Consider the following 12,560-nt stretch of genomic DNA (forward strand, 5'->3'; position numbering starts at 1 on the left):
TTATTATTATGACTAACATATAAAGAATTCTTCGTGTAAACATGATTTACCTACAATACGCTTTTTATAATAACAAAAAATGAAAGAAAGATGTTCTCCAATGGCATTTAATTTCTTCGTAATACAATTAGGTTTTAATTGTAATTCAACTTCATTGAATTTATTTTTATCTGCTGAGCACTTTATTGTAGAGTGCCAGAATGGAAAAAAAATTATAAAATTATGGAAGAAATAAATAAAATCATTATATATTATAAACGTATGTATTGTAAATATTAATAGCCAACGGTATATATTTTCAGTGTTATGCTGTAAATTTGAAGAAAGTTGAAACAAGAATTTTTCCAAATTTGTTACGGATACTATATGAAAGTTTCCTGTGAATGTTATCATCTAAGACACAATGAAATAATCAAACAGAAACAATAATGATTTTAGTATAAATTTTAGATTTCAATATGATCATTTTAAAGATATACATACAACTTTTATAAACTTTAAATATTCTATGTGTTTAATACAAAAGAATTATATGTATTATTAGCTAAAACACTTTATGTTAGGCTGTATAAAAATATATATATTAATGGTCAAACATACTGTACAAAACAATAATCTATTATAGAAGTTACATTTGAATGATACTCTTGGAGAAAGTGATACTTTAAAGAAAAAAGAAAGTATTTGTTGTTAATATAAGTTAAACTACTATCGAACATGTATATTAATTACATATTATATTTACATCAATGTTTCTCTTTGCTAGAAAGTGTTTGAGAAACATTGTATCTATGAACATATGTATATTATACTTGTGTAAGCACATAAAAGAAATCTTACTTGACTTTGTTTTTGTACATATGTACGTAAAATTGTATTTTTCCAAATAACAGGCTAGAAATATAAATACTATTTGAGTAAGTTTCAAAAGACCTCAGTTTATCCCTTGATAACAATTTATTGAATTTCAATCATTCTTTTTTTGTACCGTTACAAGGAATATTAACAATTTTCATCGACTCAAAGTCTCGTGAAGAAAACATTTACAAGCATTTGTATATTTCAGTTTATTTTAATTAAAATATACAGATTTTAAACGTGATCACACATTTGTTCAAGTTCGCCTCCTTCGACCTAGTCTTAACCTGAGATAAACCACTATTAATTTTTCGTTCACTACGTGTTTCTGATTTCTTTAATAAATCCCTTCTTTTTCTTGTTATTTCTTTCAATTCTCGGAAAATACTCAGCTTCGATGACCTATGTAGCGAATGTTATATCTACAAGCGCAACCAGACGGATTCATCCTTTACTACTCCACTCTTTTCTCTATGTATATTATAATCATTTTTTTTTTCATGTATATAAATAAACGCTAGCAAAAATTTTATTTATTTCTTCTCCTATGAGCATAATCATCTACAATTTTTATCTACACGTATATAGACACCTTATAAATATACGTGTACAGTTTATATATGTATTTAAATATATATTTGTATATGTTTAAATACATATTTATATATTTATATGTATATATAGTGACAACTTTATGGCATGCACCAAGAAGAGACACTCTTAAAGTATATACTCTTTATTTTTTTATAAGGATAAGTCTAACATTCGTTCCTTTTAAAATTTGTTTTAGTCTTTTATCGCTTAATATCTAATGAAAAACTTTCTTCTTGGTCCATGATGTACTAATACACTTTATATATATACATATATATATACAATTAAATGGTAACTATTGTAGGCACGTGTTATTATTTATCATATATTCCTCTCGACTCTTTCACAGAACTTATGTTTCTTTTGCACTGTCTATAATGAAACATAAAAATATAAAAATATTGATAAAGTAATATAAACGTGTACTTTCCAAAGTATATTTTAAATAGTCAAATAACCTGTGGACACAGTAAATTCTTTTATCACAATGTTATTTGTTAAAAATATTTCCTAGTGTTTCACGTCAATTAAATTGATTTCAAAATCTGTATTGTAAAAATAAAATCATTAGTCACATTCTTAATCATTTCTTTTACAAAAAGCAAAAATGAAAATTCCAATATATGTATAGTGAATATGTAGACCATGCAAATCAAAATTGTAGTACACATGCATGAACTTACTGCACCACTTTGATTATCAGCAGTAAATTATTTGTAACATGTTTAGCTAAATTGACCTGAAGTACATTTTGCAGTGCTACCTACTCACATGCTTTAAATTATCTTAAAGTAATACCACAAATTCAAAATCACATACATAAAAAAAAAGAACAAAATTTCCAATAATTTGTATTCCTACTTAACAATTTAAGCACTGATTTATATAAAACACCTGCATGCTGATTTCAGCAATTCATTATTATACAACTATAAACAAATGAATTTATTACTTATTTAATTCAACCACTTCTTTAAATTGCTCTAAATATAATCTATATTTTGTATCGCATAATAGACAGTCATTTTGTTGCTTTGTACCAGGCAGTTGCTATTCAAGACTTTGTCACACGTACTTAAGTGAACAATTAAATACTCGCAATAATGATATATAAGAATCATGACAAGCTATCCTTAAAATCTTTGATGTAGAAAGATGCTTGGACTTTGTGCTGTTATTATATAAAGTTAAATATCAAAATTTAATGATTACATCTCGCTTTTTTATACTGAATCTTGAATAACCACTCCATATTTAGCCAAAGCTGATCAGTGATTACGTACCTACATTCTAGATATTAATAATTTCTAAATCTTACTGTAAGCAAATTACATTCTCTTTAACTATTTGTTAATCACCTTAAAGTCATTTCCTCATAGAAGACTGTAACACTTAAGAGGAATCATTGGAAAAACATATTTTCTATAATTCACATATACACATTTTTTCTCCCTTTGATACAATCATGCTATCTTTTCTTTTATCTCTCATACAATTTATACATATGTTCATGTACTTTCTCAGCTTTCCCTTTCTATAATTAACACCTCGATAAGCTAGTCAAATATTAGAAAGCATATAATAATGGAAGGAGTTTCTCAATATTAAGCCAAGGTGATATTTTAGCGGAACAAAGCAATAGAAATATTAGTTTTCGATAACGAAAAACTTCTTCTAATAAATATACATTTCGATTCGTGTCAATCATAATTTAACTAGCATTCATTTTGAACTAGTAGTAGCTTACTATCTGAAAAACAGGAACATTTCAGTTATCTTCAAAAAAGTAAGATAACGATACTTTCTTAAATCAAAATTACGATTGTGTTTTATGATGGAAAATGCCACACGCGGACAACAGGATTAATCGGAAAATACACGTGCAATTCTATTAGTTTCCGATTTTGTCTATGTGAAACACGAAAAATAAAAGAAACCACGTTATATCACTCAATTGGTGTTTATATATTATTGCTAACATTAGTAACGTTTAAAAGTACGCAAATATGAAAAATACGATTGATTTCTCACCCGTAATGTGCCGTGGAAGTTTAAGATGCCGTTAAGAATGCGCGGGAAGTCCGATATGGTGGGTAGTTGAGCTTCGGAACGACTTCGGAAAAATTCGGGTGGGATCGAGTATAATTTCCGCATGCGCACAAGTGTTTGATACTTTAAAAGATAGAATATGTGACTACGTAACCTGTGACAAGATAATTCATGACATTTCAGCGCATATCAACACAACGCGCAGCGATACAACACGTTGACAATTCAACGCAACGATAATAAAACATATTCTCGACCAATTTTACCCGAGTTTTTCCGAAGTCGATTCGAGCCCGCGATTTCGGGTCCCGACACATCCTTAACACCATTGCATCAGTAACAAGCTGTTGTCCTACTCAATATTTTCATTTGCTTACAATTAAAACAGTTGAAGAGGAGGTAATTATATTAAAACAGAGAACAAGAAAGTTAATTTTTATATGAATTTTGGTCCATAAAATGCAAGCCCAATTCCGTCGAGGCGTCTGGAAAACTTGATCGTGATAAATGATCTTGCACACAGCATATCCTTGACGCGTAAAATTCAAGATAAAATGCGATAGTACAATATTTGTAACCAGCATACGTTCCATAGAAATGAAAATCAACACGCGCTGAAGAAAAACGACGAGGGTAAGAAATAATACCCTGTGAACAAGTAACATAATCAATACGTGTTACTCTACCTCATTTTCCAAGGCGTTTAATTCGAGATCGCGTGCTTAATGATCTAGCGCTCGGATTGTAAGGTGATTTCACTCTTTTAGCCATTCCGGAACTAGAATTGCATCCTGTGTTCGTAGGATTGATCGTAGAGCAAGTCCCGTTTCCAGTATCACTATTATTTTGTTTTATACCGGATGATAACGAAGACGATCTTACTCTACTCGACTGAAGGTATCCGTTATTACTAGACTGTTTTAATTTACTTGGCAATGAAAGTCGACTTTGCTTTACCATTCCGTACTGATGTACTAATTGTGCAGATATCGTGTGACCATTTATCTCTACGTTACGCGAACGCAATGTTTTTACAGGTGTCGCAGCAGCAATGGTGTCCGACCTAGAAAAACACAAACGATGTTGCAGAAACGTTCAACGCAAACTTGCTTCTGTACACGAATATACCATGAAGAAAAGAACTAACCTAAGCCAACGTTGCGGAACAGTGTCCGACGAACCTATAAGAGACATAGTTCGACTTATCCTTCGTTCGTTACAACTATTCGTTGATCGACTACTTTTTCCTTGATCCCACTCTCTTGCACCAAGACTAGCAGCCCACAGTTGTTTTAATAGACCTTTGAAAGAGGGTCTTCTGATCGCCTTTACTGGCGTGGCTTTCTTTCCCAAATTTCTTTGGAAAGTGTTCAACGAGGAAAGTCTTTCTTGCACAGGTACAGTTGTAGCACCGGTCGTGGAACAAGCGATGTTTGACTCTGTAGTAGAGCCACTCAAACTACTACTTGCACCTTTTGTAGCCTGGTTTGCTGGGTCGTTCTCATCGACAGGGTTTCGACGGTCTTCCGAACGCGTTCTCCTTTTAACACAGGTTTCTTGTAACATACACGATTCGTCAGCCGTGCTAACTACACTCTGCGATATTGCACTATGTCTTCGTTTACTACCAACAGCACTACTCCTTGTTTTATTCGTCGAATTTCTTACACTTTCCTCCACTGTGTTTTCTGTCACCGATACCTTTGTACTGCGCAACTTGAATCTCGAATTTACGTACGTCTTTGTTTCTAACGAACCTGAATCTATAAGAGTATTTCGCGAATGCGTGTTCAAACTGTGCCTTCTTCGTCCGTTTCTAATTTCCGCTCTCGTGGCAGAGAATAACGTGGACTGTTTATGACGTGGTTTACTTAAAACGTCATTTTTTATTTCATTCTCGTTACCAGTACTTTCTGAGATAACTTTACTTTTCGTTTCGTTACTGCTAACATTAGAAGAGTCTACGTCGTTACATTCACTAGAAAATGCACTTTGGTGTATCACATTTGTAACGCTAACATCGTTTTTGTTTTCTAGTCCAGGAGATTTGGAAATGTTCTCATGAATCAACACGTTATCCGGTTGCTTATGTAGTTTTTCTGACTGGTTTTTATCAAGTCTTTCAACTTCTTCCATCGTTGTATCTTCGTTGGATTCAACGATATCTGTTACTAAATTGCCGACTATTTCGTCGGAAATAGATTCTATGACTTGGGTACTATTATCTAGAGGAGTCTCTTCAACATTTGTCTGCATTATTTCGTCTTTTGTTTGATGAGCTTTGTCAGAATTTTCATCAACTTTTTCTGTTAACATCACATTCTCTGCTTTTGATTCTTTATCGTTGTTTTCAATTCCATTTAAGAAGTCTGGTTTCTTGAGATCAACATTATGAGTTACTATTGGAGAAGGTCTCGGTATGCTTCGAGCGACTGGATTAGGAGAAATCTTTTCTAAATTTTCAGAAATAGGTGTAGGTATAGGTGTATGTGCAGTGTGATGCGGTACGACACATTCTTTCTGACTCAATAAAACCTTTAGAAAAAAGATAGACTTTCGTTAATGTTCCTAACGATAATTTTCTCAAGTTCTTCCTAAAAAAAAGTATAAGTACCTCGCTACGAGATGGACCTGGTGGATCCAACATTAATGTAACCACGCTCGTATTATCAGCGCGTAATCTTTTCGATGACCACCTTTCCAATGCTCTATCTACTAAACTTTTTGAGGGGTTTATCCATAATTGTACGTTATCAGCTTGCTGTTAAAAATTATTAAAAACATTCCATTAAATTATACAACTTTATTATTCATGTAAAAAGTCTATTAGAACATACCCCATTACATGTTTGCTGAGAAGCAATTAGATGTTTTTCATTATGCCTATCAGCAGCTTGAACAATAGCCACTGCAGCTTGGGGCGTCAACATATTCCACAAACCATCAGTTCCAAAAATGAGGCAACGATGCGATTCAACATCTATTGCAACTACATTAACGTCTGGCTCTGGAGATACGACAAATGTATCCAATTCAGAATTGTAACTCCACAGATCACCTACAAAGCACAAGATACTTGATAAGATTATAAAACACATAGAATTAATAGCTTCTTTTTATCGTTTCAAACCGTACCTAATGACCTAGCAACAGCAAGGAAAGGAATTTCGTCTATGTGAGTCGATCTTCGAACTGGTCCTTTGTGCCCTATGCGTGGTCTGTTCCATACAACTCTTGGCACTCCGGATTTAATGACCACTTTACCACCGGATTTACGTATCCTTAACATTTCAGGAACACTTTCCGGTTTGTGGTCTCTGGTCAATGCCTTAGCCCTCCACTGTGGATCACCATCATCTTGGTAGCCAAGTATTATACCAGAATCTCCAACATGGCCTATATAAATCTTGCCCTTGCGAATAAATGCTATACTCGCAGTGGTTCCCGCCGTAGATGGTAGTCCGGACGCAGTTCTTGGCCACTTGTCTATCACAAAAGTAGAGTATTGTCAGGAACCAAATTCACTGGTGATCGTTAGTAAACTACTTTTTTATGATTCCCTGTTACACGAACAACAAATTAAACACTGAGAGATGAACGATATCGAACCTTTTCTCTCAACTAATTTTTATTTCAGTTGATACTTTCAGGTTAGCTCGGATTACATAACCTAAATTCTAACCTAATCGGGCACAGGTGGTGGGGGAAATACGCGGGACAATGAGAGAAATTCTTCGACCAACGTTTGATACAAGAGTTTTTTGGACGAACGCGTTCGGAAAGAGCCGAGACCTTAAAGGAAACGTGGAAAACGATGAAATAACGGGACAGAAAATGTAAATAAGATTCTTACCAAGCTCCCGCCACATCGCATAGTGCGTGTTCACGTATCCGTCTCTGATGGCTCGTAGTACGTCCTCGTCGCGTTCACTCCAAAAGTTTTTCTGTTTCACAATATCGTTCATTAAATGTTCTTTGGCAAAGGTAGCCGCTTCACCGCCGCCGTGGCCGTCGAATATTCCAAAAAAGGCATATTCAAGATCTTTGTCATCCGGTGTGGACTGAAAGGCCACGCTGAACATGTCCTCCATGTACTTACGACCGCCCTGATTACAGTGTCCGGTCACTCTTAGGTTAACCCCAATACTCAACGGCATGGTGGACACGCCGGTGACACGGGATACCGAGAAGACGAAACTTTCTTCTTACTACGCACTGTTCCGACACGTACACGGGAACGGAAACCTCGTATTTACTGGGCAGGTCTGCGCGTAGCTCGAGGGACGCACACACACTACGACGATCATGGCCCCACACGGCACAATGACGTTGCGCCCAACGGAGTAGGGCAAGAGGGGTCGTCCCCTCTATGATTTCACCGTCGCCAGTGCGCCGCACCACGTCCGACGTTTCGAGAGAATCTTCAAACGGAAGATTTTCGAGCGGTGCAACAGGGTTTTCCCCAGTTTTCCCCCTGATACCCTAAACGCACCCCTACGAGGTTAACATCAGACTGTTCGACATCCTGCATACGTGACCACGAACGACCGTATATGCGATTGTCGTTACACTATAAGTGAGCGAATACATAGCTTATTTTTCCCCCACTTCGGAGATATTGAAGCGTAAACGAGCGTTCTTTTGGCGCTTAGCGATTGTTCGTCGGATCGAATGTCTGACGCGAACGAATGCTCTAACGATACGTTCGGCGAATCCGATATAATTCGATACTTTTCAATCTCGTATTAATTCGGCAAGTTGCAATCTGACGCGATTTAACTCAACGTGTCTAAATTCGATACGATTCCACATAACACAGTTCGGATCAATGCGATCCAATTTGGCGCCATTTATTTCTATACAATTCGACATGATTCACTTTGGCGCGTTTTAATTTTATATGTTTTAATTGCATGCGACTGAACATGGCGACTAGTTCGACTCGATTAAGTTTTCCATGCTGAACACTCGAATGCTTAGTTTAAACTTGAAACTCTACGAACATTCGCTCGCATTCAGCTGTTTAATGTAACCGAACACTTTGCTCGATAGCATTTTGACGAAACGAGCGCGAACGAACGCTCCCGTTCTTGCTTGTTCAAACGCATTCTAACTGCATACCGTTCCAAGTTTTCAAATATACATCGCGAAGTTAAGCGTGAAACTCAAATCGATTCGCGCGCAGATTTTACGCGGGATCATTAATGCGTATGTGTTAGGCGAGTCTCAAAATCATCTGATCATGGTGTATACTTTTTCAGATAATTATTGTCGTCGGTTTTATCGTCATCCAGCATACATTAAACGATACATAGTGTGTCGCTTAGAAGGGATTCTAGGGAATTCGATTTATCCCGCTTCGAATTTAACCGGGAAATTAGATGTGCTCACGAAATAACCAAAAATTCTCCGTAAACAGCAACACGGTAACATTACCTCGGTTATATTACGCTCACCAATGACCACCACACGCATAGCGTATCGCTTCCCCCTTCCGTTCCAGCGTTGCCAACCCATCCCTACCACCATGGAAACTTTTACCCTGCCCCTTGCCCCGATAATCCCCTGACAACTGGGCGGCCCATCAACGTCGGTGCTATTCATGCCGCGCATCTCGGCTCACGCAGTTGCCCTGTTGCCACGTTTTCTTCTTTGAACTCGGGCTTTCTTGTCCAACAAGCTCGAACTTGTCTCCGAGAAACTTTTTTTCAAAATACCACCATTTAACAGCGACATCGAACAAAACGACTGTACATAACCTTATCCTACTCGCATTTCGATCGCCGTTTACGAGAAGGCTAGGAAAATCCGGGTAAGATTGAAGAACCAATTTGAGATACTTATTGGCCCATGTAATATTTCGTTTATGATCGAATTTAAGTTTCCCTCTTCGTTTAACGTTCAAAACGTCCGACAGACGTTTGCGAAGTTAGGTTGTAAACTCGTTAAATAACTAGGAATTATGGTTTCATTTTTGCGCAGATATATTCGAGGAACTAAAACGCTGCGACAAATCAAGTGAAAAGCAAACATTCTGTTTTGTAAGGCAGTGCAGTTATCTCTTTCCAAGAGTGAAACACGGGGCACGTGTTTGAACTTGCTCGCCATGCGATCTGGCAACGCTGTGCTTCGTTCAAAATAGCACTCCCAGCTGGCGGCTTTCGCTTAGCATTCGATAGGATATGGTTCGATAAAGATCGTTTTGTATCATCTTAGGAAAACGATGTAATTGTAATCTTCATTTGCACTTTGTCTTATCATGGAAATTGACCGTAAAGGGTTTGGCAAATTCAAAAGAGACTGGCGACACGGTCGATACGTGCCATCGATTGCATCATCTTAAAAAGATGGCTGTTCCTTTCTGCTTGGAAACAGTTATGCGGAAATACATACAGTTCAGTTATTTCTTTTACACGCTACTTACATTGAACGTTGAAACTGATTCAATTTTAGTAATCGAGCAACCGAAACGAATCTGAGACTAATTCTTGATTATTGATTGGAAAATAAAATTGATATAAATAGAAATGCTGTAAACTGCAAGGAAATGCAAGTTGAAACTTTTGAACTGCGTCTGCGCTACCATCTATCGACTTACAGGAAAATCATGAAAAACCACAGCGACTGATAAGAACGGGATAAAAAATTGTTGTGGAACGTATTCTGCATCACAAAATAAAGATTGGTAATCAGAAACACGTTATCAATGTTTATACATGCATAATCTTTTAATATAATTAAAGTAATATCAATTTGAACATGTAATATACATTATTTAATCAAAAATAATTTTAATTACTAACATTTTAGTTACTACCAGTCACTGTGTACTTCAATATTATTTCAACCTGGATGCAGGAATAATTTTGCACTTTTTCAAAATGCAGTTTGATAGTACTTTGTCAAGTAGCTGTACTGTCAGATGATTTAAAAAAAAATTACTGCGGTTAATTTTATAAAAGTACTATATTGACAAAATTAGTGGGAATAGTCTTTCTAGATACAGGTATGTACACGTATGTATACATTTTATTAGCACATTTAAAATTACTTCTTCGCAGAACAGACAGGTATGGGAATTTGACACACGGATTCCTACATACCGGGCTGAATCATCCGAAAACCGCCGAGACAAGTCGGTGCAGGTTCAGTCTTGTCGACTGCATAACATCTCCAACGTACCGACGGGTTACCATGCAGAATGCATCAATGATGTAGGCGAATCTTTTTTGAGGATGATTCATTGAAGATGTACAAGAGACTTGCAGCAGAAATATTCATTGTAATTGACTTTTTGTTACTGTTGGCGCCTATGGACGCTTGGGAAAATCGTTCACCGTGTACTTAGGAGGCTAATTGATTAATTAATACACGGAGGTTTAATAGTTATAAGGTTTTACTGGTTTGTAATTGTTGATTACAATTTCTTTAGCATATTTTAGGACCTTGTTATTCTCCTTTAGTGAAAGGGTATATCAATATATTTACTGATGTATAGTGTGACTGCTAAATCACAGATATTGTAGAAATAGTTTGTTATAAAGTAATTAATAAAAGAAGTTAAAGTATTTAGAAAGTGTGTTCTGTGGTGTTATTTAAAAATTTACTTTCCCGCGCTTTCTCTAAAAGAGTACCGCTGCATCATCTAGCGGTAAAACGTACGAACTTATCGAAATTGATGTTGATTACAATTTTTATCATTTTTCCGTCTCACAAATACTTTTAAGACATTCCTAAGGTAATTAGAACTTTACTCGCAGGTAAAATTATCATTAAATATCGTTTATTACACTGATAATATCAAAATAAGTCAAAACAAGTAGGGAAAAGGGTACGTGTGGCGCCATCTAGCGGCAGTGCGGCGAACTAACGTAACTACAGTTTCAAAACCGTGTAGTTCACCCCGTTCGCCGGAGAGATGGCGCCACCAGTACCGTTTCCCGACCGGTCATAATTAATATTAATTTTTTCAGCTTAATTAAAAATAATGTGCATCAAATTGCTTCTAAAAATCAATTATAATCAGTTCTAGAATCTTTCAGAAGTATTTGTAGCTCGCAAAAGTTATTAAATGCAAAAAAAAGTATCTCTATTTTAGTTCCATTTGTTCCCACCTGTCACCGCTAGATGGCTGGCGATTTTTTAGTCCACGTTTCGAACCTTTTTTCAATTTTCGAATACAATGCTTCTAGCTGACTGTAAAGGTAATTTTCTTACTGTACTGTGATCATAGATCCACTTTTTAGTGTCAGCAACACGTAAAAACTTATTTAAAGAAAAAATGAAGTTTTTTGTTCTTCGAGAAAATGCGCGGTAAATTTAAATTTGAGAAACACGCGTGCCAGGTACAAACACAAATACAATTAATAAATAATAATATAAATATGAACATGAAATTCAATTATGAAGGAACGTTAATTCGCATAAGAATACAGTAATAAATACAGTAATTATACAGTAATAAATAAGTGCACCGACACAGCTCTTTAAAAAAGATGTAATGAAACATTTAAAAAAAAATTTTCAACAATGTTGCTACTTTATATTTGCGATACGAAGAATAGTCCATTGTGTACGTATTTTTTCTGTGCTCACACTTTTATATTCTTCATGCGTCATCGCTGCCGAGTGAGCGAAAGTATCAGGAGCACACGAGGAGAGTTGGTAGATCAAGGAAAACTCTGTCCTCTTATCTTCAGCATCCAACACCTCCTCGATCTTCCTGTAATCCTGCATCCTCGAATCAAAAATCAGCACGAAATTCTAAGTGAAGTTGGTCGTCATGACCTCTTGCAACTTATAATGGTGAAGATATTTTTGTTTTGAGAGAAACAATTTCGACAAGATAGTCTCGATTGTTCTGCTGAACGAGGACAATTATTCAGAAAATTTTGATTGAAGAGAAATAATTTCTTTTGTAAAATATTGCTATTATAATCATACAGCGATCTATAGAGCCTCATTTTGCAAAATACCTTCTAAAACTTTATGAAAGATTCCTTGTAAATTCTTGTTAAAGGCCAAATTGCAAAAAGGGGGTTGCCTACGTAATTGTACAG

At 35.7% G+C, this 12,560-nt stretch overlaps 1 protein-coding gene and 1 long non-coding RNA gene across 5 annotated transcripts; one reads left to right on the forward strand and one right to left on the reverse strand.

Moving 5' to 3' along the window:
* Positions 1 to 1,048: 1,048 nt before the first annotated feature.
* Pp2C1 (protein phosphatase 2C) lies at positions 1,049 to 7,658 on the reverse strand. Of its 2 annotated transcripts, XM_076541529.1 has the most exons (7): positions 7,355 to 7,658; positions 6,637 to 6,987; positions 6,339 to 6,559; positions 6,116 to 6,262; positions 4,649 to 6,036; positions 4,188 to 4,564; positions 1,049 to 4,115 (listed from the first exon to the last, which is right to left on the reverse strand). In XM_076541529.1, the coding sequence occupies exons 1-6, from the start codon at positions 7,656 to 7,658 to the stop codon at positions 4,189 to 4,191; spliced, it is 2,787 nt and encodes a 928-aa protein (XP_076397644.1). In that variant the 3' UTR covers positions 1,049 to 4,115; position 4,188. The 2 variants fall into 2 exon arrangements, with proteins under 2 accessions (XP_076397644.1, XP_012138882.2); XM_012283492.2 differs by having other exon boundaries at positions 1,049 to 4,564.
* Positions 7,659 to 7,944: 286 nt separating this feature from the next.
* LOC105662277 (uncharacterized) lies at positions 7,945 to 10,938 on the forward strand. 3 transcript variants are annotated; one of them, XR_013041080.1, is made up of 5 exons: positions 7,945 to 8,077; positions 8,763 to 9,313; positions 9,484 to 10,186; positions 10,312 to 10,507; positions 10,563 to 10,938. It is a non-coding gene; the product is annotated as an uncharacterized LOC105662277 (long non-coding RNA). The 3 variants fall into 3 exon arrangements; XR_001095775.2 differs by lacking the exon at positions 7,945 to 8,077 and having other exon boundaries at positions 8,087 to 9,313; XR_001095776.2 differs by lacking the exon at positions 7,945 to 8,077 and having other exon boundaries at positions 8,087 to 9,313; positions 10,568 to 10,938.
* Positions 10,939 to 12,560: the final 1,622 nt, after the last annotated feature.

Source organism: Megachile rotundata, chromosome 16, assembly GCF_050947335.1.
Source record: "Megachile rotundata isolate GNS110a chromosome 16, iyMegRotu1, whole genome shotgun sequence".
NCBI classification, from domain to species: domain Eukaryota; kingdom Metazoa; phylum Arthropoda; class Insecta; order Hymenoptera; family Megachilidae; genus Megachile; species Megachile rotundata.

What these genes read in the sequence shown, in the direction of transcription:
- Pp2C1 (XM_076541529.1), bottom strand. Translation starts at nt 7,658, where the DNA reads ATGCCGTTGAGTATTGGGGTTAACCTAAGAGTGACCGGACACTGTAAT. An exon ending in TGCTGTTGCTAGGTCATTAG is followed by an intron (nt 6,560 to 6,636) that starts GTACGGTTTGAA and finishes TGTGCTTTGTAG; the next exon opens with GTGATCTGTGGAGTTACAAT. An exon ending in GTTCCGCAACGTTGGCTTAG is followed by an intron (nt 4,565 to 4,648) that starts GTTAGTTCTTTT and finishes GTGTTTTTCTAG; the next exon opens with GTCGGACACCATTGCTGCTG.